The sequence below is a fragment of the Leopardus geoffroyi genome, chromosome A2 (genome assembly GCF_018350155.1).
Source record: "Leopardus geoffroyi isolate Oge1 chromosome A2, O.geoffroyi_Oge1_pat1.0, whole genome shotgun sequence".
In the NCBI taxonomy this organism is placed as follows: Eukaryota; Metazoa; Chordata; class Mammalia; order Carnivora; family Felidae; genus Leopardus; species Leopardus geoffroyi.
In genome coordinates this window covers 130,491,012-130,517,102 of record NC_059331.1, presented here as the reverse complement: position 1 = coordinate 130,517,102, position 26,091 = coordinate 130,491,012, and the positions used below count along the sequence as shown (strand labels likewise).

The window sequence follows — 26,091 nt, the reverse complement described above, 5'->3', positions numbered from 1 at the left end:
CTCTAGAAGTATCTATTAAAGTTTATATCTGACTAGACTAGTCTTCTCCATAGGTGTCATTTGCCATGAGAACAAAGTGCACTCTCCTTAGTGTGACAAATTAAAAAAGGCTATCTGTGATCTTACTCCTGTTTTTTTTTTCCTTGTAGCCCACATTCCCACTAACTTGGGGCTTCATAGCTTATATGCCAGTAGTGCTGAGCTAATTTTATTTCACTATGAGTTTTCTGATATGTTATGATTCTGGACTTTGCTCAAGGTGTTCCTTCTGTTTGTAATGTTTTTATTCAAAACATAATTTCTGATCATCCATCAAGGTTCCATTATCACCACCTCTGGGAAGACCTCTAGATCAGTTAGCTGCTCTCTAGACTCTCAGAGCATCTAAATACATACTTGTATTATATTCTTAGTGTATTATGGTGTATTATATTCTTAGATGTACTATAATCTTAGCGATCTGTTCACCAGGAAAAGTTATTTATTATTTATGATTGCTTCCTTAAGGTCTAGCATTGTATTTGGCACCCAATAGATTCCCCGTAAGTGTCTGAATGAATGGATGGAAAAGCAGAGATTAAGAATATCCCACAGGCCATAAGAAGAAAAGCCAGGAATACAAATCTTGGAGAAAAATCAAGATATGAGTTTTATAACAAATATTCCTTTGGTAACTTTGAATTTAAGAGATGAGTCTGTGGGGATAAGGGCTAGCAGTGTAACTCTTGTGGAAAGCCTGCATTGATTCTGCAAAATGTCCCTTTGGGGCAGGTAGATGCTTTTGTGGAGAGAAGGCTGCCTTTCAAGATTCAGGTTGGTGGCTGTAGTTGGGAACAGTCTTAAAGGGCTAGCCTGGATTTCATCTTTATTTAGTTGGGATTCCGAGTTACCCTGGATTTTGAGGCAGAAAAGCACTTACTGGGGAATTGGGCTGAAACACAGGCTGAAATCTTGGAGGATAGCTGGAGAGGAAGAGAAATGGTTACAGGATAACTGTATGGAAGCTTGACTACTGCAAAGCTGGGCTAGATTATTTAGAATGTGCAAAAGGATTGCCGAGCAAATCGGAAACTGAGTAGCAGATCTTTATCTTTTTTTCTGGGGTATGTGGGCACAAAGAGGAGGGCTAAGTGAGCACTGTCGAGAAGATCAGAGCTCCTCAATGGGTTCAAGCCCAGGCCCAACATTACAGTGAGCTTGGCTGGCCCCTTTCTACTTTTGTTCACTTCCCATTTCTATTAACATATCAACATTTTTGCAATTGCATAGGTATCAGCCAGGCAGTGGTTTCTTTGGGACTCTTACTACATGTTAAGCACTGTACGAGGCTTCAAGATTATAGTGGTGAACAAGAAGCAATGGTTCCTTATGGTTCTTAACTAGTGAGGTAGATGTACAATGAATGAATAATTTCAAATGTGATTAACCACACTAAAGGGGCAGTGTGCAGTGACTTGGGAGAGTAGAGTTTCAATTTAATTTATTCTCGGGAGTCAGGGAAAGTTTATGGTAGACATGACATTTAAGCTGAGATCCAAAGAATGAGAACTTTGCTAGAAAAAGTAAAGTGGGGATTGTATAGGGTCGTCAGCATAAACAGAAATCCTAAGGTAGGATAGAGAAGTGTGGCAGAGGGCCAGCATGGTTGGGGGAGAGGTTACACTACATGAGCCTGAAGAGAGAGAGGCTGTTTTTTGGGTTTTTTTTTGTTTTTTGTTTTTTTGTTTTGGAGGGTTTTGGAAACTGCATTAAGGCTTTTAGATTTTGTTCTAAACAATGTAGAAGTAATTGGAGAGTTTTAACCTCATCATGTTTGTTTTAGAATGATTGCTCTGTCTGCCCTGTGGAAAATAGACAGAAGCAGGGGCAAAAGTAGAAAAGGAGTATCTGGTTGAGAGGCTATTGTTGTGATCCAAGCATGAGATGATACTGGCTACACCAGGGCAAAAGTGGGGAATAAGTCAGTGGATAGATGGGAAAGATATACAGGAATAGAATACACAGTTTTGGCCAATTGATTAGATGTGGCCAGAGAGAGAGAGAGAGAGAGAGAGAGAGAGAGAGGTTAAGGGTGACTTGTAAACTTTGAGCAACTTGCTATACGGTAGGTCCATTTTTTTTTTTTTTTTTTTTTTTTTTGGAGGTAGGTTTTGCACAGAAAATTTGGGTAGGGCATTTTCAAGAGGGATAAGTGCTCCTTTTAGAGATGCCTCTTTTGTATGCATAACATCAACAAAATCCAATTGTTTCTTTCCAGAGGACTGAACAAAAAATGCCGTAAGAAAATAAGCAGATAAATACTTGCAGTTTCATTAGATGGGGTCTTTTCAGGTCATAGTTGCAGTCTGTAAATTATTGAAACATAGGTATCATGTAGAAGTTACTTTGATTAAACTCTTTACCTTGGAAGCTCCTTTCTAAAAGGTAGGATGCTATTTGGTAAGCCTTTTAAAAGTTGCTTTTGACAGCTAATTTGCTCACATAATAGCATAAGGTTTCTTCTCTTGTGCTTCATATTTTTTTAAAAGAGAAAAAAAATCCTTTATAATGAACTCTGATAAATATGAGATAATTGATGGATTATATCTGCATAAAAAGAATTCAAGTTGCTAAATACAATACTCATGATAAATGGAATGCATTTAGACTTTCAGTCTGGAGATTGCATTCTGTCACTGTGCTCAAGAATAATACCGAACATTTTGAAAAAATGAAAAACAGACCAGTAGAAGAGGTTTCTTTAAGGTAACACTGAAGTTTATTTATCATAATGGGAGGCAGGTAATGATAACTTTCAGGTAATAGAATCTATGCTATAGTATATTCACTTGACACATTTTCTCTGAATATAGTAGTGTTTTTTTTTTTAAAGTTAAGGTAGAGCTTCCTCTTGCTCCATTTAATGGGCAGCTACATGGTAGGCACTAGAAAAAGCGAATTGATGGTTTTCAGATCAGTGGGGAAGATACACACACAAACACATGCATGCATACCTGATGGTGTAATGGGTAGGAATTGCAAAGGTGAATAGCATGCAGATACCAATGGGTGATGCCTAAATTGAATCTTGAACTACAAAGAATAGTTAGTCAGAATGGAGAGAAGTATTCTAGAATCACAACACAGTATGTGGAAATGGCGGATGGACAGAGATATTAAAGACCATGGCACATTGTGTGAAGTATAGGTCGTCCAAGATAGTATGGCCAGAACATTGGGTGCTTAAGAAGGAGACGCAGCGGTGATGCTGGAGAAATAGGTAGATACCTGATTGCAAACACCTTCCTGTGCAAAGCTAACAAGGCTGACCTTTATCTTGAAGACTTTGGGTTGCTATATGAAAGGATTTTAAATAGAGAAGTCATGTACTCAGATTTTCATTTTAGAAAGATCACTGCCCATTATTTTGTTAGTATATCAGAAGGGACAAGCATGGATGGCTCCCAGGTTTTGCCTTCAAATGAGAAGTCTGACTATCTTTTGGTCATTGCTACAACATTTATAAGCATCAAAATGTGCTTGATAAACATAGTTTGATGCTTATAAATGTTGTATAATTGGGGAAAAAAAAGACCCAGGAAAAGTGCCAGAGAAGCATTGATAGACAGACCGAAGGGTAAAAAGAACCTGGCTTCTAGATATGTGCATGCCTCAGTAGTGAAGGGATGGGTTTCAAATAGGAACTAACGGCCAACAGTGTAGCATGTTAGAGACAAACTGAATAAGGACTAAAAATTCTCTATTGGGTTTCACTAAAGGGAGTGTCCCTGGTCTCTGAGAATAGAGTGGTTTTGACAGTTATTGAGGGTAGGCAGATGTGAGATTGTTGAAAGCTGAAGACTAATTATACACTGTAGAATTAGAGTTGGGATATATAGTTGTTTCTTCAATGTGTTGAGTGAGAAAGGGAAAAGGCACATAGGGTGGTAGGACTTGGTGATGTGTGAGAGGAGTGGTTTTAAATTGCAGGAGGCTTGAGCTTATTTGTTTGCTTAGGTAAAATTGCAGAAGAGAGAGAGAAAGAGAGAGAGAGAGAGAGAGAGAGAGAGAGAGAGAGAGAGATTGATTAAAGATGCAGAAGGGGGAAGGCAACACTGATGGATGGCAGTCCCTGAGGGAAGAAGAATGAATGGAATCCAGCACCAAGGTGGTGGTTTGGTGATAGAAAAGATGGATGTGTTTCCTCCGAGAGAAGGTGCAAGTGGCCAAGAATGGTGTAGCTCTAAGTAAGTTTCTAAGAGGACTTTGATTAGGAAATGCTTGGAAATGCTTAGGAAAGCATTTCCATGTGGTGTCTTTGTATGTTCTCAGTTTTCTTTCATATGACTTAGTGGGGCATAGTTGGACTTAAACACATGATTCCATAGTTTGATAATTCTACAGTTTGCTCCCTTTTCTTGCATGGTGTGAACACTGATTATTGTTTTAAGCTGTAATACACTACTACCAGCAATTAGAATTTGTATTAACATCATATACACAGAGAAGAAAATACTTTATTCATTGTGTAATACTTAAAATACTTACAATGATTATAAGTCTGTCTTTTTATTCTTAAAGTATTAAATGAAATAAATGACACTGTCTCTGAAGATATAGGCCATAGTATATAGCAAACACATAGTTTTTGTGTTTGCTACTTACTTATACAATTATTTGCACACTTAATATGTTTTTTAAGATAATATGGTTCTGATTTGGCTTAAAAATCTTGTCATTTGTTTATTCTTCCCCATGAATGATTTTTTACTTATACCTATTGCAGTTCTTAATGCTTACTTACATGTTTTTTGAGCATGATGAGACAATGTAGTATTACAAAAATGAAAAAAAATGGTGTTTGCTGCGAAGGAATGAGTTAAATAAAGGTGTTTGTTAAATGGGAAGATGCTGCTTTTGACACGAATTTTCATGGAAGCATCTCTCATCTCCCCAAACACTGCTCTGCCTGATCAGTCATGCCTGGGGATGCAATCTCAGATGCTGCCAGCTTTGCTGACAGGCCTAGTGCGGTCCTGATGCCAGTGTTTTGAGCCTGGGGTCCTCTTTTCCCTGGGTGGGCTTGGCTTTTGTTTCCTATGTGGTCACTGGGCTTGGCTCTGCTTAATTTAGAAGAGCGAAGAATGGGCAAGATTTGCAGATGCCTCCAAGTTTCCAAGGACCAGCAAAGATAGTAGTTTGTATAGAATTGTGAGGTTTTATTCATATCTCTACCCTAGGGGTACGCTTTTCATCTTCTATTTTTTTGTCGAGGTGAATTTTTGAAACCAGCAAGTTTACCTTTTTGCCATTGTGTTTTCCCATTGCTACCACCACAGAGCTAAAGCCTATTACTGGAAGGCTGCCTTGGGCAAAACCGTGAAATAGGTAAAGTTTGTCTTAGACATCTGCTACTTCTTTTTCTAGCCCTGCTTCTCCGCTCCCCACCCCCCGTCACCCCAAACACCTAATACTCCTGAGTTCCTTCTGCCTGTGGGGCTTCACACAGTGTTAGTGATTGATTGCATCTTAATATCCTACATCTTCCAGGGATATAAACATTTGGAGAAACTGTTTTGGGGGGAGGGGAGTTGAGGGGGAGTAACATCTCTAACAGCAGAATTTGAAGTTTTAGGGTTGGGGGTAATGGTAATTGAGAAAATAGGGGGCAAAACCTTCTAATTCTAAAACAAATGTGTAAATGACTGCTTCCTCTGCTCTATTTGAAAAATTGGGGTTATTATTAATAATGAGTGCCAATTAAAAATCCCTTGAATTATCATACTGAAATATGATAATATGCTGGCATGAATGGGCCAACTTTTCCTTACTCTTCTGTGAAGAAGACACTCTGTAATGATATAAAGAATGAACTGAGACTATTTTTATACAATGGCTCATGAACTCACAGACATGAGGGAACAATCATTGTTTAGCATTTCAATTTGTGGTCTATCTTGGAATCATATTTTAATTAACCCAGCCAACACCTTTGTGTGAGATAAATGATATTATCCCTGGAGTACAATATAAAGAAAAAAAAAGTAATCTAATCTAAAAGCATGAAAGGGGGCAAAATACTGCTCTTATCAAATCTGTTAAAGATTGGGTTAAAGAGATAGCTCAAGGTTAAGGGTCTCCTGCTAAGAAGTTGCCTAGTTAATCAGTAAGAGAATTGGAGTGAGAACATTTGAGCTTCTGGCCTCCTTGGGCACAGAGTCACTGTTTCCTTTGAGGCTATGTTAATAATCACCGTTAGTGACCTCAGGAGACCACAGCTCCTAGCAATGAAGCAGATGGCATGCTTCCTCCATCACCCTACAGTTCATGAGCCATAATGCTACCCAAGTGGGATGCGAATGTTAAATAATAACAAATTAGGCTGTGTTGAAATCATGGCTTTGAATATATCTCAATAACTTTCTGTTTCCAAAGGACTTTGAGTTATATTTATAACCCATTCAAACTACTTAAAATTCCCGTAATTCAAAATCACTATGCTTCTTTTTAGTGCTTAAAGAAATAGCTATCTGGTAGGACCATATATACTCTGATGGTGAGTTTGTATTTAGAAGGAAGAAAGGTTATCAGCCTTACAACTGGGTGAGGTCCTATGAAAGTTTATAGAAATATAGCATATTAGCACTAAAAGGAATCTTGGAAGTTGGGAGGAAATGAATTTGTAACTGAGATCTTCAGACCAAACTCATTATCAAAACTGCACAGATAACAGGTTTTAAATCAGTTAATAATAGCCTCTGGAGAAACAAGCTTTCTGGAACACTGGAAAGCTAGGGGAGAGAAATTGACCAAGGACACCCAGGCCCTGACTCTGCTTTCTCCATATGGATGGGGGCTGTGACCTTGCTCATGCTGAGTTTGATTTAACAACTAGAAGATCTGCTGTTTGTAAACATTCCTTTAAGTGGAAGCATGCCTGTGGCAGCATAAGTTCTTTCTGGGTAAGTGATTTTAACCACATGTATAAAAAAGGCCAGTGGTGTGGCAAGCATTTGGTCATTTCACAGATCTGGCTGGAAGATTCTACATCCTTGGCTAATTAAATTGGGATTTGTCTAATCCTACAGTGGGTGTATGTAAGTTCACTTAATCCCTAATTTTACAGATGAGGGACATACAGTTTATGGAAGAAAAATGACTTTTCTAAACTGGCATCTTTTGTATTAGAACTGCAGAAAGAACTGAGGTCTCCTCACCCCGAGTTTGAATGGGTTATAAATATAACTTAAAGTCCTTTGGAAACAGAAAATCATTGAGATATATTCAAAGCCATGATTTTAACACAGCCTGATTTGTTATTATGCTCTTGTATGATTATCTATAGCCTCAGGACTCAGAAAAGAGAACCTTGACCCTGTGGTTTCTATTAGTGACACCATCATATTTCAGTCATTTTTGCCTTCATTCATTTAGCAAATATTTACTAAGTTCTTGCATTGGTAGAAGTACAACAGTGAACAAAACAGATCCAAGTTCCTGCCCTGATGACGCTTACATTATAGTCAAGGAAGACAGACAAAATAGGTAAGTAAGATGTGGTTTAAAGTATGTCTAAATATGTTTAATGTATATCTGATGGGGGTAAGTGCTATGAGAAAAGGTGAAGTGGAAAAGAGACATGGGGTTGTGTGTGTGAGTAGGCTGTGGTGATTTTCAATAGAGTGGTCAGGAAAGAGACCTCAGTGAGTAATCACTCATTTTCCCGGTCATGTAGGTTCTACTCTTACAGTGTCTACAATATCTATATTTCTTTTTCCACTTCCTTGAAATGGAAATTGAAATAGAAACCTGCCACTGTGTCTCTTCCTGACCACAGGTTGTCTCTTTTTCTCTCTCTGTTCTCTCTGTCTTATTGTGAGGCATCCATTATCCTTCCTCCAACCTAGTTTTCAAGAAATCAGACCTGAATCCTATCGCTTCCCACCTCTGAAAACTTCAGTGACTCCTCATTCCACACAGCCTCTTGACCAGGACATTCAAGTCTTTCCATGTGGCCACATTTCCTCTGTCCATCCTGCATCCCCTCCTGCTTAGGTAGGCAGGCCGCTGGTCCCCCTCTCCATCTTGCCTCACTCTTTCCTTTTTTAGGAATGCCCTTTTACCAGTTGAAGCTCTGGCTATCTTCACAGTTGATCTCAAATTATTTCCCTTTCCACAAAGTTTTTTTCTGAAACTTTCCTGTTCCACCACCCCCCATGCCCCAAACACCATGAGAAAATCCAGTTAGCAATTTGAGGATAAAATTGATCTTCTACTCATCTTTCAATAGCATGGTTCCTGGCACACTGTCACTGTGCCATAAGGGTTTGTTGAGTCAAATTGAATGATACTTGTCAGATTCCACTGACAATCAGGTATCTCAACAGAAAGTTGAGATTTCTTTTTTTTTTTTTTTAATTTTTTTTTTCAACGTTTATTTATTTTTGGGACAGAGAGAGACAGAGCATGAACGGGGGAGGGGCAGAGAGAGAGGGAGACACAGAATCGGAAACAGGCTCCAGGCTCTGAGCCATCAGCCCAGAGCCCGACGCGGGGCTCGAACTCACGGACCGCGAGATCGTGACCTGGCTGAAGTCGGACGCTTAACCGACTGCGCCACCCAGGCGCCCCAGAAAGTTGAGATTTCAATGTGGGTTCTGTATATTGCTCATGAAAATGTAGCCAAGGCATAGGAGAAAAAGTATTTAATAGTGTATATTTCAAACAGGAAGAGGCTTTCAGTAATATAGTGTATTCTATGCTCAGGGACAGTTGGAAAGAGAATGTACTCACGTGAATTTACGTGGGAAGCTGGCTGTCAGCTGAGCTGTGTGGAAATGAATCTGCCTTAAACTGTTTTCTGCTAAAATAAGCAACATTTAGAAATGTTGTCTATCTCTTTAGGTTAGTACTGAATTATCCCACAGCTTTCTGAAGCTCATCAAATTAATAATTGTTTCCAGTGATCTGTAAACAAGCTTACTTTAAGCAATTAACCCATTTGCTTATTAGCATAAAAGACTCCAGTAACAAAGAATTAGAAGTTGATAGGGTCAGTTCAGGATAGCAATGTCTTTGCCCATTAGTTCCTTCCCTGAGTACCATGCTGCATAGTTATGTTACCAAAGACTTGCCTCTGGAAGATATAGCTTTTTCTCCACCCAAATCCACACTGACCAAGATGGAGAAGCTACTTTTTTTTTTTTTTTTTAATTTTTTTTTTCAACATTTATTTATTTTTGGGACAGAGAGAGACAGAGCATGAACGGGGGAGGGGCAGAGAGAGAGGGAGACACAGAATCGGAAACAGGCTCCAGGCTCTGAGCCATCAGCCCAGAGCCTGACGCGGGGCTCGAACTCACGGACCGCGAGATCGTGACCTGGCTGAAGTCGGACGCTTAACCGACTGCGCCACCCAGGCGCCCCGAGAAGCTACTTTTAAAGTAGTGGACAGTGTGGGAATGGACAGCTGCTTCTATAAGCAGTGTCCCTGGCATTGGGATGGAGGGGCAGCCTTTCAGTAGGCCACATGAATTTTCCCTGGATGCTGACCTTACCATCTAATCTTTACTGTCTTAACTACTCAGTCAACCTCTTGTCTCTTTCAGTTTCTGGCTTATAATCAATTTGTGACTAGTGCTGGGATTCGGCCCTAAGTTTTCCCATCCATAGGTTGGATTCCTTTTGGGCAGCAACCTAAAAAAATTCCTGCTCAGAGGATTAGTTTCTTCTGGATAAGCTTTCTAGAAGTGAATTTGCCAAGAGGGTACATATAAAACAAAGCAAAATAAACAAAATCTCCATCTGCTGTTTCTAGCAGAAATGATTTGGAAGCATCTTTCCTACCCAAAGGATTAGACTCTGTTGGGCAAGCTCCTAGACTCAAATCTGGATCTCTTCTCTTAGAGGGGTGAAGTCTTTTAATCCTACATAATTCTGATGATAGATGGGCTCAGTACTGTTATTCAGGTAATAGCCGTGATCTCACTTTAAGAAGAAACAGGTAAAGGGGTGCCTGGGTGGCTCAGGCGGTTAAGCGTTAGACTTCAGCTCAGGTCATGATCTCACAGTCTGTGAGTTCGAGCCTCACGTCTGGCTCTGTGCTGACAGCTCAGAGCCTGGAGCCTGCTTCAGATTCTGTGTCTCCCTCTCTCTCTGCCCCTCCCTCCCCTGCTCATGCTCTGTCTCTCTCTGTCTCAAAAATAAAATAAAAACACTTAAAAAAAAAAGAAGAAACAGGTAAAAACAGTTAGTGATGCTTTGTTATGCAATTGTTGGTTATGCTTTGAGATTTTTTTTTAAGTATTAATATGTTGGTATTTCATTTTAGGTGTTAATACTTTATTAGTTAGAAATGGATTTGGGGATTTTTCTTACACTCTGAAGCTAAGCATGGAAAATTAGGACTGTACTCCCTATATCTGTCTGTGAATATACTATCACTCAGTCACCCTAGCCAGAACAGTAGAAATCATCTTAAAATATCTAAAACCCATGTGTTCTACCTTTTAAATTTCTGTTCTTATTAAGGTTATCTGAGGCCTCCCTTTTGCTAAATTCAGTGAAAAAGTCTTAACGCTCATTTTTCGTGCCTATCAATTAAGATGACATAGATGGTCATTCCCTTTATCTTGAATAAGTTTCTTCACTTGGTTGGTTTTCTTTGTTTGTTCTTCCTCTTTCTAATCTCTAATAGCTGGAATCCCTCAGCGCTCATTCCTTGGGCCTTTTCTTTGACAATACAAATCATCTCTTGATGATTTCATCCAGGCTCGTAGTTTTAAACATCATCCATATGAAGATATTTCCCAAATTTGTCTGTTTAGCCCAGATTTCTCTCCTGAACTGCAGACTCATTTAGGCAGTGGTCCACTTCTCATTTCTATTTATATGTCTAATTAGCTTTGGAGTCTAATATATGAAGCTGAAATCCTGGTCATTCCTATGAAACCTGCTCCTCTCATAGTCCTCCTCATCTCAGTAATTGGCTATTTCACCCTTCCAGATTCTCAGGCCAAAACAACTTGGGGTTATGCTTGACTCCTCCCTTTTTCTCATACTTCACATTTAATCTGTCAGTAAATGTTGTTGGCTCTATCTTCAAAATATATGCAGAATATAGGTTACTTCTCATTACCTCTACCTCTCCAAGCCACCATCATCTTTTACCTATTTTTTGTAAGGACCTCCTTTTTTTTTTTTTTTTTTTTTTTTTAATATTTATTTCTGAGAGAGAGAGAGTGAGTGAGCTGGGGAGGCGCAGAGAGAGAGGGAGAAACAGAATCCAAAGCAGGCTCCAGGCTCTGAGGTATCAGCACAGAGCCCAACATGGGACTCGAGTCCACAAACTGTGAGATCATGACCTGAGCTGAAGTCAGACGCTTAACCAACTGAGCCACCCAGGCACTCTGTGTAAGGACCTCCTAAGTGGCCTTCCTTTTTCTGTTCATGGCACCCTATAGCCTTTTCTCAAAACACGAATCACAATTACCATGTCAGTTTTCTACTCTAAACCCTTCAGTGGTTTCCTATCTCTCTCAGGGTAAGAGTCAAAGGCATTACAATCTCTAATAAAGCACTATAATATCCAGTCCTTTATTTACCACTCTGAACTCCTCTCTCTGTGACTCTCCTTTCAGTCACAGTGTGGCAGCCTCACTAGCCTCCTTGTTTTCCCTCCCTGAGCAAACATATGGGACCGGACTGTCAAATGAGACCAGCATGAATCAGCACTTTTAACCTGTATTACTCTATTAAATGATGTCAAGGATACAGGCAGTCCAAAAGATTATACAAAGTAGAGAGTGGTCCATGATATCATTGGTACCTCCCAAGGTCCTTCCTATGTTGGATACGATTATCTGGCTTAGAACAGATGAGCTATCTGAATGAGATTCATGAGATTACCTCAGACAGAAGGAGTATTTAAATTATGAAACATCTCCATTTTGTACTCTAGAGTGTTATACTTGTGTATGATAGAGATATGATGCATATCTAATACCATATAGGGAGACATACATCATAAATGTTAGGTTCTATTTATTTAGGTAATCCTTAATATAGAGACATCTGGCTACAGGCATTTCAGAGATTGTTTCTTTCCCCTGGGTAAAAACCATTAGTTTAATTATCCACAAGTCCAGGTGATAGGCGTTTAGGTAGTTGTGACCTCCTTTTTCTTCCCCCATACTCCTTTCCTCCTGGTAAATTATTTCCACGATGATGTCTCTCAAACTCAAATCTGCTTTGTGGTCATATCTCTCTCCTGCTTAAAATTCTTCAGTGGCTCCCATAGCCTTCAGGGTAAACTCCATATTTCTTAGCATGACACTCAAGGCCCTCTTTACCTCTCCAACCTCTTTGGAGTTTCTGTCTCTCACTCATACTTATGTGCCTTTTCCTTTTATTTTGTTCATGAATTTTTGTGCCTGGAATGATCTATTTGAGTCATCTGACTCACTAGCTCCCTAATGATTTAGCCTAAAGCTCTTTCTTGTAATGTTTTACCTTATTCCCTTTTGTTTGGATTAAGTGTTCTTCTCCCATAGCAACCAGTGCCTGCCTCTGCTAGCGCATTTACACCCCATGTACTAATTGTCCTTGAATGTATATGTCTTATTTCCTACACTTCAAGCTTCTTGAGTTCTATTTATTTTGTATCTCCAAGACATTTAGTAAACTTAAACTAAAGAATACAGGACCTTTAGATAGGTAGTAGCTTTCAAATAGTTCTGACTTGGTTACACCAGACACAGAAGATTGTCTCCTTGATCAGTTCTCGTAAGAGGATACACAGAGAATGGCAACGATTAGGTATCCCTGCTAGGATCAAGTCTGGGAGGCAACGAAGACATCAGTGGTGTTGGTGAATGGTCAGAGAATATTATGTAGAGAATTGCCTTCATGGTGCTAAAATGTGAGAAGGGGACTTTGAGGAGGAGCCTTGTTCATCTTTATTCTATACTTAAAAGCTCTGGAGAAATTAGCCGTAATGAAATCCTTGTCCTGTTGTTAAATAGGTCAACTTAAAGAAGTTAATGGAAATTTTTTGACCCATGATTTGTTATATTATCCTGTGAGTCAAGTGTTAACTAGAGAAGAGCATGTTTTCCGCTGAGCTTCACAACTCTTGACTTGCTAGAATTTTTATTTTTGATTCTAAATGTCCAAATTTATAATTTACAACACCACAGTTTGTTATCCCCATGGATATTTACCCTGAAATCAAGATTAATAAAAATAATTGTGTATAAGATGTCATTTACCTACTGATTTATTAATTTAGGCTGGTCTGTTTTATTAAACTTACACACATAGGAAACCTGATGGAGTAAATTGAAAACTTGTATATTTTCAGGTATTTTAAAATATAAGTTATGTTTCTATAATTTATAATATCTTTTTCAAGGATTGCATTGTCTTTTTTGAGAAAACACTGTCCTGTTCATATATTGCATATAAGAATAACTAATTCATATACATTTTTTAAGCAATGCAATCCATTATGTTTCAAATGTTTTGGGAAATGGATTTACAAGGTGTAGAAGAGAATTGATAGGAGAAGATCCTTTATAGATTTAGACCTCCACATTGCCTTATAGGTGTTATCCCAAAATGTTATCTTTTTTTTTTATTCGCTTTCTAAAATTAACATAGTCACTTTAGTTTAAGTCCAAAATGACCTGCCTTATACTAAATTCTGCTCTGTAGTGAACTGGCCAAGGGGCCGATATAGCTAAATCTCAGAATTATAGAATTCAGATTACATTTTAGATAATTACTTTGTTTCCTCAATAATCTGCTAGTTACCATAAACATAAGCATTTGAAAATTGAATTTTAACATGTTAGTTTTGTTATTTATGTTTTAGCTTATTTATTTAAAGTCAAGTTAGTTAACAAACGATGTCATATTGGTTTCATGGGTAGCACCCAGTGATTCATCACTTCCATGTATATAACTCCCAGTCTCATCCCAACAAGTGCCCTCCTTAATGCACATCACCCATTTACCCCATGCCCCCACCCATCTCCCCTCCGAAACCCTTAGTTTATTCTCTGTGTTTAATAGTCTTTTATGGTTTGCCTTCTCTCTGTTTTTATTTTTACTTCCCTTCCCTTATATTCATGTGATTAATGAAATCATATGATGTATGTCTTTCTCTGACTGACTTATTTTGCTTAGCATAATACACTCTTCTTCCATTCACATTGTTGCAAATGGCAAGATTTCATTCTTTTTTGATTGCTGAGTGGTATTCCAATATATATATATATGCACATATATACATATACACCACATCTTCTTTATCCATTCATCAGTTGATGGACATTTGGGCTCTTTCCATTTGGTTATTGTTGATAGTGCTGCTATAAACATTGGGGTGCTGTTGGTGGGAATGCAAACTGGTACGGTCACTCTGGAAAACTGTGTGGAGGTTCCTCAAAAATCTAAAAATAGAACTATCATATGACCCAGCAGTTGCACTACTAGGTATTTATCCAACGGATACAAAAATGCTGATTTGAAGGGACACATATTAATTTTAAGAATATACTCTTTTTCACGGGCACCTGGGTGGCTCAGTTGGTTAAGTACCCAACTTTGCCTCAGGACACGATCTCACGGTTTGTGAGTTCAAGCCCCGCATCAGGCTCTGTGCTGGCATCTCAGAACCTAGAGCCTACTTTGGATTCTGTGTCTCCCTCTCTCTCTGCCCCTCCCCCACTCACATTCTCTCTCTCAAAAATAAATAAAAATTAAAAAAAAACTTTTTGAAAAAAAGAATATACTCTTTTTCAGAAAGTCAGTATTTTAAAGGGGACTATTATAAATATGAGCTACAATACAGAAAATGTACAAACATGAATGAACAAAATGGAAGGTTCTTAGTGATTAACTGAAGTCCATCCTGCTGTTTTGTAAATGTATTTTATATTTTGCTCTTGGCCTTTTTATTTTCAATCAATCTACCTTTTTTCTTCTGAAATATGTACATTGTACATTTTTGTGATTATCCCACATTTGAGGGGTGACATGTTAGCTGATCTTTAATTTATTCCTCCAAATATCTTCTTTATTCAAATGTGTGATAGAAGGAAACATATAGGAACAACCCTTAGCAATCATTATATAAAATGAAAAAGTTGTGGGGTTCAGTAATAATACATTACTATGCTAGAAAACTATGCCTTGCTTCATTACTGAATCAAATGTCCTTTGGAAAAGAGGTGTTTTAAAGATGTATAGGCCATATATTTTATACTAAGATAATCATTCACTGTGTTGTTTAAGTAAATAAGCTAGTTTAAATAAGCTCATAATGAGTTTTTAATTTATAGAGAAATGAATCAGGGCAAAGAGAGGTGCAGAGTCTTAAAAGAATTTGCCTTGTATAATAATTGAAGAATCACTTGAGTAAAATCCCCACTGATCTAGCTTTTGTTGGACGAAAGAATGCAATTACATTAAAAATTAATACTTCAGTGTAATATGAAACCAATGCTGCCTGAATTATTATGTGCCAAATTAGGTTGCTGTAAACAATAACAAAATGGGTGACTGTGCAGATGGAAGCGTGGAGTTATTTAAACTTGCAGTGGCTTGTTTAATGAGATGCAGTGAGAGCAGAAAATGTTTAATTTAGTAACGGGTGACCTGAATCACTCTGTCCTACAGAATGATAGGCTTTGGATTAATTTTCAGTTAAAACAAAATAACTGAATAACAACTCCTATTAATATATAATGTAGACTATTTCATATTATTCTGTTCTTAGAGAAATGGCAGCTTTCAGTGGGGTTATTATGGTTTCTATGTGAAACATGGCCAACCAAATTAGGTCTTTGTTAGTTTTATTTTTTTTTTTTTCCCCTTAGAGACTCTGAGGATACTTTGTGTTTCTTTATGATTGGATTCCATTAAGATCATAATCTAATAGACACCTTGAAGGAAATCTTATTTTGGTATTTGTCTGGAATATAATTGTGTAGGTCTGGTCTGCTGTTATAAATTGTAGGTGGTTTAAGATGATTAAATAAAAACAAGAAGGACTGATCTCATATTTAGAAAGGTCTCTGGACCCAAATATTCTTGAAACTGATTCTTGCCATTGTTTTCCGTCTTTTAGAGTTAGTGCACCATCCTGACAGTTTGGGTATATGGGAAACTTCTTTCTCAGAGGGTGTGAGGTCACAGTTTATGATAATGAAATGTAGCAATTCAGGGCAGGGAGTTGAATTATTGAAGAGTCACCTTGTATGACTTTAGGGATTCTCAATCTATGGTTATCCTGTGATATGGAAACACACTTCACACTTACATTCAATATTTAAAAAGAAAACAAAAAACTTTTCACTCTAGAGGGCATGGTCCTCTATGAACAATGGACATGTAGTGAACATCTGTGGTGAGAATGAGAATCTGAAAGTATCTTTTAAACTTCTTTGTAAATGTGGAATACAGTTTATTGTTTTCATCCTCCCTCAATAGGATGTTCCTTGATAGATCTTATTCATTTGGAGTTGGTTTCCAAACTAAATAAAAAGAAAGAAACATGTACCATCTTAATGCGATGAACATAAACGTGTCTCTGGAGTCACATTTATAAGCATTTAGTGTTAGGGACGTTATCGTATTTCTTTCTCACATCTGAACTCTGTGCAGTTATAAAATTGGAATTTTTTTTAAAGATGCTTAGCATCACTCATCATTAGGGAAATAGAAATCAAAACCACAATGGGGTATCACTTAACACCTGTCAGAATGATTAAAGTTAACAACATAAGAAACAATAGGTGTTGGCGATCAAGTGGAAAAAAGGGGAACCCTCTTACACTGTTGGAATGAATGCAAACTGCTGTGGCACTCTGGAAAACAGTGTGGAGGTTCCTCAAAAAGTTAAAAAATAGTGGCACGTGGGTGGCTTAGTCGGTTAAGTGCTGACTTTGGTTCAGGTCATGAGCTCGTGGTTCCTAAGTTTGAGCCCCACATGAGGCTCTGTGCTGACAGCTCATCACCTGGATCCTGCTTTAGATCCTGTGTCCCCCCCACCCCCAGCCCCCGCCCCTCCCTCACTCATGCTCTGTCTTCCTCAAAGAGAAGATAAACATTAAAAAAAAAAAAAGTTGAAAAATAGAACTACCCTATGACCCAGCAATTGCACTGGTAGGTATTTACCTAAAGGATACAAAAATACAGACTCAAAGGGGTACATTATACATTCACCCTGACATTTATAACTGCATTATCAACAGTAGACAGACTATGGACAGACCCCAAATGTCCACCAACTGATGAATGGATAAAGAAGATGTGGTATATATATATACAATGGAGTATTACTCACCCATTGGAAAGAATGAAATCTTGCCATTTGCAATGACATAGATGGAACTAGAGTGTATTATGCTAAGCGAAGTAAGTCCGTCAGGGAAATACAAATACCATATTATTTCACTCCTATGTGGAAGTTAAGAAACAAGACAGATGAACATATGGGAAGGCAGAAAAAGATGATGGCAGAAGGGAAACAAACCATAAGATACTCTTAAGGATAGAAAACAAATTGAAGGTTGATGGAAGGAGGCAGGTGGGGGATGGGCTATATGAGTGATGGGTATTCAGGAGGGCACTTGTGATGATGAGCACTGGGTGTTGTATGTAAGTGATGAATCACTCAATTCTATCCTGAAACCAATATTATACTTTATGTTAACTAACTAGAATTTAAATGAACAGTTGAAAAAAGTGGTATTTTTAGAAAATATTGAATATTACATTCAAATTCAAAAAGTATTGTAGTTCATATGTTATAAGATGCAGATGTGGAACCTTAGATCTGTTTAGTGTAAAAGGCAAAACAAAGTTCTTAATTTGCATATGCTATTTTGTAACTAACTTTGGAAATAAATGCTTTTGTATAAAAAACAGCATAATAGTTGAAAAGAAGAAAAAGGAGTAGATTCTAGTAAGAACTTGCTAGAATATTATCTAATTCAAGTGACTAATTCTTTTATTTCAAATAAAAACAATCTTACTTTTCCTAAGAAACAACATGCTTTGTACCATATAAATCTCTATGCTTTAGTTTCCTTTTGGAAAGATAATTTTTCAAGGTTTATTCTTTAAAATGATGAGACTTTAGAATGTTACAGCTATTGAATATCTCTGAAAAATAGAAAAAAAAATAACAAGCATTTATTGTTTCAAGAACCATTCGTTGGTAATTGTGGCTTTGAACAATAGAATACAGGGAGAGCTAGTCTGTGGGAGTTATTTTCTGGTTAGAAACAGTATATAGATAGATAACCTTTCCTTGAAAAGAATTCTAATATTTAGTTAAAGCTTTTTGTTTGGGTAGTAATTATTAGAGGACGCTTTCTGCACTCTGAGTGTTCTACAAATGCTCATATTAACCAGAGCATGTGATTTAGAATTAGTAGGCTTTAGTTCAAATCCTGGCTCCTGTATCCCTGGCTCTTTTATTTTTTAGATACTAGACCTTTTGCTTATATTTCCTGAGCCTCATTTTCCTCACTTGTAAACTTGTGCTTATAATTCATAACTTCCAAGTTTTTATTAGGGTAAAATGACTTATATGTAAATGTTTTGTTAATTATACACTACAATATCATTATTATATGTCATAGACTCTAAAGTTCTTCCTTGTCTAGCAAGAAAGCGGGACGCAGGATTAAAAGTGAGAGATGGCTAATGTCCGGGAAAAGACAAGAGCCCCAGATAAGGGTCCTTGCCCTGTTTTCATTAGGATCAGAAGGGTTACAAACATGGTGATGGACATGCACAAGGAGACAATGAAACTATGAACATTAATTCTTGGACGTGAGGGGAAGGGGCTCATGAAGATACTCAGGGTTAGGGGTTTGGGTTAATACAAAACAAAATCCTGGTGCTGGGCAGCCTGGTGGAAGGTTGTTTACAGCAGACAGGAGGCACCACCTCTGTTTATCTTAGCTAGCCTAGGGGGATGAGACAGATAGGACACGTGACCTCAGGCACCTTTCTTTTGTTAATCATGTCTGCTCTGGGCAGCTTCACCCCCAGCTTGGGTCTATAGCCCTATTTACCTGTTTACCTAACTTGGTCCTTCCCTCCTGGGCGCTCCTGCCCTGAATACCTAATCTTGTTTATTTCATATACCTATGTCATATATTGGGGTCTTTGCTCCCCTCTCTCTATACTGGCACTTCTGCCCCACCTTCTCTATACTTATTTACCTAACCTTGTTTACCCAAATTTGCTGTAAGTGTCCTATGGCTTTGTAATTCTTTATGCCTATTTAACCCATTGCTATAAGCCCAGGGAATTTCTAAGCTTATTCCCCACAATTACATATGATGCCTAAAAGTTTCTTTGTAAAGGAATCCTCTATGTTGAATCATTTTAAATGGAGAATTTCTTTGTAAAGTAAATGATTTTTACATTTCTTTCTCTCCCTTCCACCGATTCTTTGTTGCACTAATTGTGTACTCTGAAATTTTTAAACACTGTGTTTAAAAGTGTGTCTATCAATATTGTACTTGTGACATATTTGAGAATGCATGTTAGCCCCATGGAAAAGATAGTATTCAATTTGTAGTTGTGGCTTCTTGTTTTTTTTTTTTTTTTTTCCTTTGGAGAGAGAGAGGGAGAGAACAAATGGGGGAAAGGCGGAAGAGAATCGTAAGCAGGCTTGACACCCAGTGCAGAACCCAAGTTGGGGCTCCATCCCATGACCCTGGGATTATGACTTGAGCTGAAATCAAGAGTCGGACACTCAGGCGCCACCCAGGCACCCCTATTTGTATTCATTAATTACTGATATTTCCAATATTTTTTGGAAGAGAAATTAGTCTCTCAGTATTGGCCCCTGTTTTGATCACTGTGGGAAGAAAAGCTTAAAACTGTATTGGTAATATGCATTTAAATTTCCTCCATGTCTTTTCATGGTGTGGTATCTCATTTCTGTCTAGCGCTCAGTAACATTCCATTGTCCAGATGTACCACATCTATTTTATTTACCCATTTACCTACTGAAGGTTGTTTGTATGTTTTGGCAATTATGAATGAAGCTATTATAAGTGTTCATGTGCAGAATTTTGTGTGGATTTAAGTTTTGATTCTTTGAGGTAAATACTCAGGAATTTGGTATTTACAATCAATTAAAACAAACTTTGAATCCCAATTTAGCAAAAATATTAATCCCCAATAAAGAATGCCATTGTTTTCATTAGTAGATATATATTACTCTATCCAATATATAGAACTCTATCTATCTATCCATAAAAATCTGTAGAAATGGAATACAAATGGATTGGTGGTAGTGGTTATAAAAGTCGGGGTTGTTGAGAGGAGATGGAATTGCATATAATTGGCAATTTGATCAGTCCAGAACTACTGATCTATTAGTTTGGAATAATAGATTAAAAATGTACAATGCCTATATCTGCGTAGGAGATCATGGGTAATTAAAAATTTTCCACTTCATGTTGAGTTACATCTGAGAGTTGCATGTATGTTTCCTGTGCAAAATTAACATTGATAAAGAGCTGAAGATTTTTTTCCAGAAACAAAATATATAAGCTAGATAAACCTTTGTATGTAGCTTGAGTTTTTCTTTTAGCCTCTATTAATACATTGGGCTCATCATTTATCTTCTAAAGTAGTGTTGAGTAAACTAATAGTATACCTGAGGATTAAAGTAGCACGTTGCGTACGATATTAGATAACGAAATGTCCTGTTTCAGGGGTGTTTTTGGTCCATGAAATAGCATTTTTGTGTTCATTTCTGTTTACCAGATCAGATATTCATAGGTGAAAACAAAAGTATTCCGTATTTGTTATGGTCCATATTTGTAAGCTTTCCCTTTTGCAGATTTTGCATATATTCAGAAACTTTGGGGATTATTTTAGAATGCTTAGGACCATCCACTTGACTTTGAGGTGAACAAAACCAAACAAAACAAAGGCAAACAGATTTCTGCTCAAATGAAAACTAGTTAACTTGTTTTTCTCTACCATTCATAGGCATCAAAGCAAACTTTTCAAACCCATTATCACTCAGAAATCTCTTCCAATGAGGCTATTTTGGGGAAAAAAAATGCTTAGCTGAAATCAGAGGTAATTTGATGCATGTCTTCTGTGTTTTAGTGAAATGGTTCTAAATGGCCTTGAAATCTGTGCAGTTAGATAATTTCTGAAGATATTTTGTTTAGTACTTCAGTGTTTTGCACAGCATTGATGTAGTTGCTGTTATTTAAAAATCAATATATTTTACCTAAGAATCTTGATTTCTGGTTTTCCTTAAGTGTTAGATCAGGCCATTCTGTACCCACAGCTCTGCCTGGTAGTGGTTTTATGGGGCTGGGTTAACATTCTCCTCGTTGGTTCACCAAAGACCCCACTGGGACTGTTCACTTACTTTACTTGCCCAACTTCTCTAAACATTTGACTTTATCAGCCTTGGCCTAAATGCTTGTCTGACTTAAAAGTTGTATGTAGCAGTTGTTGAGAGCCTTAGTACACATCGATCCATGTTTTGTGATTCTTTAGTAGCAAACTTTGACCACAAGTAGTTTTTTGTGGGATCTTTCTGAAACACAAACTTGAGATTGCCCTGATTAAAGCACTTTGAGGTTTAAGGGATTCTCTCTTCAGCTTTCTGATGTTGCTTTTCAAGCCCTTGACCTTGACTTTCTCTCAAGGGCATTATTATCTGGCATTGGCCCACAGGCAAATGGAATCACCTCTAACTTCCTCTTACCTGTGAACCTTATATGTTCTTTTGTGTGGAGTGTGCCCCACCCTGTTCATCTGGCTTCCAGCTCCTCCTCTTCCCCCAGGCAGCCAGCCCTCTTTGCCCACTCTGCCTCGAGCAGCATGCCTACCCTGCTGGCTGAGAGCTCCTTGAGATTGGGCAGGGTCATCTTTTCTACACTTGCTGCACCTGTGAGTATTCATTTAATAAATGGTTCTTAAGGTTTTTTTGGGGTGTCATTTGCCTGATATAATTCTCTCATAGCATTGAAATTTAGGTAGTTTACATTTTGAGAAATGTTTAATTTTTGTGGAGTGACAGATTTCCCTCTACCACCCCCCAACCTCCCAATAGATATTCTAAGCACCTTTATCACATAAAATTTTATTGGATTACAATGAGTTTCTTATCTTTGACATTCTCTTTCTACTTAAAAAAATTTTCTTTTGTTGTTTATTTATTTTTGAGAGAGAGAGAACACAAGCGGGGAAGGGGCTATTTTTTTTTTTAACTATATTTTCTACTTAAGATAAAATTGGAAATATTTTTAGAAATTAGAGAAAGCCTAGAAAGTATTAATAAAATCTGTGAAAGTTTTGTAACTCTTATCATATCATTTCTACTTTTAAAGGAAACATTTTATATAGACAAAAAATAAATTAATAGTGACATTGTCGATCTTGGGACTTAGTAAATTTTAAAGTGTAGTTTTCCAGCAAGAGTCTCTGTTCTAGCATGAAATGCAATAGGAAGCACCATTTTCTAATGCTTGGGGCTAAAAAACCAAATTCATGCATCTGAAACAATATCAAAAGATATCTCTGAATAATTATCTGCATATTGTGCCAATGTTACTAATCTTAAATAGATTCTTCACAGGTTCTCAAAAATAGAATTTTAATTTAAATACTCAAAAAGCAGTTTAGTGTTAGCTTCAATCCTAATGCAACATTGGAGCCACATGTTATTCATAGGTAGCTGGTGTTCTTTTCCTTTCCTACCTTCCATCCCCAATTATTCCCTGTCCCCTTTCCCTTTTCCGTTGGTGATGTCCCTTTTCCATTGGTAATTAAAAAAAAAAAAATTAATGTATTTTTGAGAGAAAGAGAGATAGAGAGTGAGGAGGGAGGGGCAGAGAGAGAGGGAGACACAGAATCCAAAGCAGGCTCCAGGCTCTGAGCTGTCAGCACAGAGCCTGATGTGCACTTGAATTCATGAACTGCGAGATCGTGACCTGACCTGAAGTCGGATGCTCAACTGACTGAGCCACCCAGGCACCCCGTAATGTCCACTATCTTACTCTTTTCTAATGATATGACAGCTACTTAAAATACTCTTATGACAATATTTATAGTGCTTGTTCATCTGCTATAATACTTTGTATCTCCGGAATCAATTGGCCAGGTCCAAGTTTATAGTGTGCAGTTGAGAATTAATTCCATGGGCATAATTCTAAAAGCCCCATACACAAATATTTATAAACATTTACACACACACACACACACACACACACACACACACACACACACTGATTTTATTGTCCTTGTGGATTGATGGTACCTACCTTTTGTATGTACCATCAGCTGAATAAATTGTTGCTTCATTTGATCAAACTCATTCCTAAGAGAAAGAATCTCATATGTGGGCTTTGAATAGAGAGGAACATCATTCTTCACCTTAGAATAGAGAGGAATACCACATCACTGTAAGAAATGATGATTGGTGAGAGTTTGAGGAATGCTCTCTTCTCTTGGCTAAAGTAAATACTGTTCCTCTTTTCTGTTCATGTCAGTTTTCACAGATAGGAGAATCTTTTGTTAGAAGACAATGTACTAGATAGGCCTTCAGAGAGGTTCTCATGTTAGGGAGTAAAACTCATGAAGAAAGAGGTGACAGGGACATTACATTTTTAGATGTAAAAATGGAAGTTCAATAGAAAAAGTACCCCCCCCCCCAAAAGGATGGTTTTATATCCTTAGTAGGGTGTATGGGTTTGTCTTTTACTTCTCTAAAGTTGGAAATGTTACTTCTCTAAATAAAGCATGTAACTTTCTTGTCATATAGGATTGTAGCCCAATACATGAAGGGCTCTCAGATCTGTTATTGTGGGAGTTACTACTCCATGCAAGAATACCAATTCGAACAACTTTGGGAGTTTACTCATGTAGTCTACATTTCTGTCAGTGTGCTTCACTTATATGGCACCTTATAACTCTGTGAGAGATTTAGATGGAGAATTACCAGTGGTAGTGAATACTGTAAGCATAGTGTTTTATAATTCACCATATTAATAAGTAACTATTTATAATCTTTAGTATATTAAATATTTCTGGAATGGTTGAATGACCAGTGAATGATGCAGTATCATGCCACATTTTTTTGCTAGGTTGTTTTTTTTTTTTGTATTTTTTTTTTTAAATAGATGTGGTTTCTTCTGAATACAACTGCTACTTACATGGGGTAAAATGAAGAAGCAATTCTTTTGGTAACAGTATTTTTCACCGTCAGATGTTTGTGTCCCAAGAAAAATGCACAAAAAGGGATTTGTTTCATGACAGAAAACAATATCTTGAGGTCTCTCTTTTCTTCCCTACTAAAATATAGCATAGTAAATCTAGAAAATCAAGAAATAAAGACCAGATAATAGTTTCTAAGTGATGGAGTCATCACGGAAAGAGAGTGGTATGCCAGAGGCCAAACTTAATTAGTTGAGGAATTTTTATAAATGTACTTTTCTTTCCTTTTTGGAAAAATTCAAACATGTTACTGTTTTTAGCCTCCCACATTTGCTGTCCTTCACGCCACAGTCATGGTCTAGTCATGCTGTAGTGTTTGGTTGAGTTGGAGGAACATTTAGAGTGGTCATCTAATATGTCTGGCAATTCGGTGAGGCATGCAGCCTTTAGAACTAAGAGGGATGGTGAAAACGCCCCCAGTAAGCTTTTCTGTGAGATGTGAATGGCTCACCAGGTGAAATACAGCCGATGCAAAAGGTACCTGAGCGATTCAGGTTAATGAATTGTGCTTTGTAGCCTGTTCGATTTTTCGGCACCTCAGTAACCGCTTTCCCCACTGTTCCTTTAACTGGTCCCCTGGATTGTGAAGTATGGCTGTTATAGCTCCCTTTTGTTTTCTTTTCTGCTCTGGAGTTGGAGCTACAAAAGGCACATTCATTTATTGTTTAGTTGAATCAGAACGACTGCAATTCCACAAACAAATTGGACTTCAGTTAGGAGTGCTTTGTCATAAATAATCTTGGAAGAGATTGGATTCTCTCCTAGCTAATACACTTCAACTGTATGTTAAAATCAGTGTCTCAAAGGGACTGATTTATTGGTGAGCTGAGTGCCCACTGAGCATCACACACTTGTCCTCACCCTGCTTTAATGCAGCCATCTCTGCATCTCTATTTCCCTAAAGCACATTCAGCAAAAGTTTATGGTAAGGCAAACAAGTATTCTATTTTCTGAATTATTCTTTTCATTTTAGCCTCCATTTAAAAAAAAATCAGTTCTATGATGCACAACTCTTTCAGTGAATAATTCTTCATGATCTGGAAAGAAAACCTATTTCATAGGTCGATTAAGGACATTTTCCATGGTTGGGTCAGGTGAATCACATTTTTCACATATAATGTTAGGACATTTTAAAATTTAACAACATGGTTTTGCTAGAGGCTTCAACTACCTTAACAATACCTGCAAATGCCTCTTTCTGTTCACTGTAAAAATGTTATTTTTTTGTCCCCATTAAAGTATATTTACTTCATTTTGTTTCAAGTTATTCGGTTCCATAAATCATCTGGAGACAGAAAATCCGATAGTTTTCTTCCTCAGTGGAACATATGTATATATAAAGCATGTGCCCTCTATGCATGTGTAAAGATGAAACTTAAAGTCTGGTGTACATTTGGCTGCACCACTGGCACTTAGTGATAGATGCCACAACAAGTTGCAGTTTGCTTCCTTGACTCGTAAGTGTTGCTGCGGTCAGTTGTACCAGGTTTGTAAGACTCAGTTCGTGCAAATAGGCTAGGCTGGCATTAATTTTTTAAACTTTTTTTTTGTTTGCTAGACACTTTACACATGTTATTTAACTTGAGGTAAATATTATCTCCATTTTTACAGAGGAGAAATCTAACACTTACAAGTGTTAACTGAGTTACCCTCAAATCACACAGCTAGCAACTTAAAACCAAATTTGCACATAAGTCTGTCTAGCTCTAAAGCTTCTAGACTTAATCTTTGGCTACTTACTCATTGTCTTGCATACGAATAAAGTTCTTACAAAGTAAATCATATGTTTCGATTTGATACATGATAGAAAACAGCCGTGGATGTGTTTTTCAAGTA

The 26,091-nt window shown here is 37.5% G+C and overlaps 1 protein-coding gene across 7 annotated transcripts in view; it reads left to right on the top strand.

Moving 5' to 3' along the window:
* Window positions 1-26,091, top strand: part of IMMP2L (inner mitochondrial membrane peptidase subunit 2) — an 886,543-nt gene that overhangs the window by 285,855 nt on the left and 574,597 nt on the right. For 6 of the 7 annotated variants that reach the window (XM_045495343.1, XM_045495340.1, XM_045495341.1 and 3 more), the window contains one exon: window positions 7,444-7,524. The exons of the other annotated variant lie outside the window; for it this stretch is intronic. In XM_045495343.1, the coding sequence (XP_045351299.1) occupies window positions 7,444-7,524 (81 nt within the window). The remainder of the gene's footprint in view (window positions 1-7,443; window positions 7,525-26,091) is intronic. 7 annotated transcript variants of the gene reach the window in all.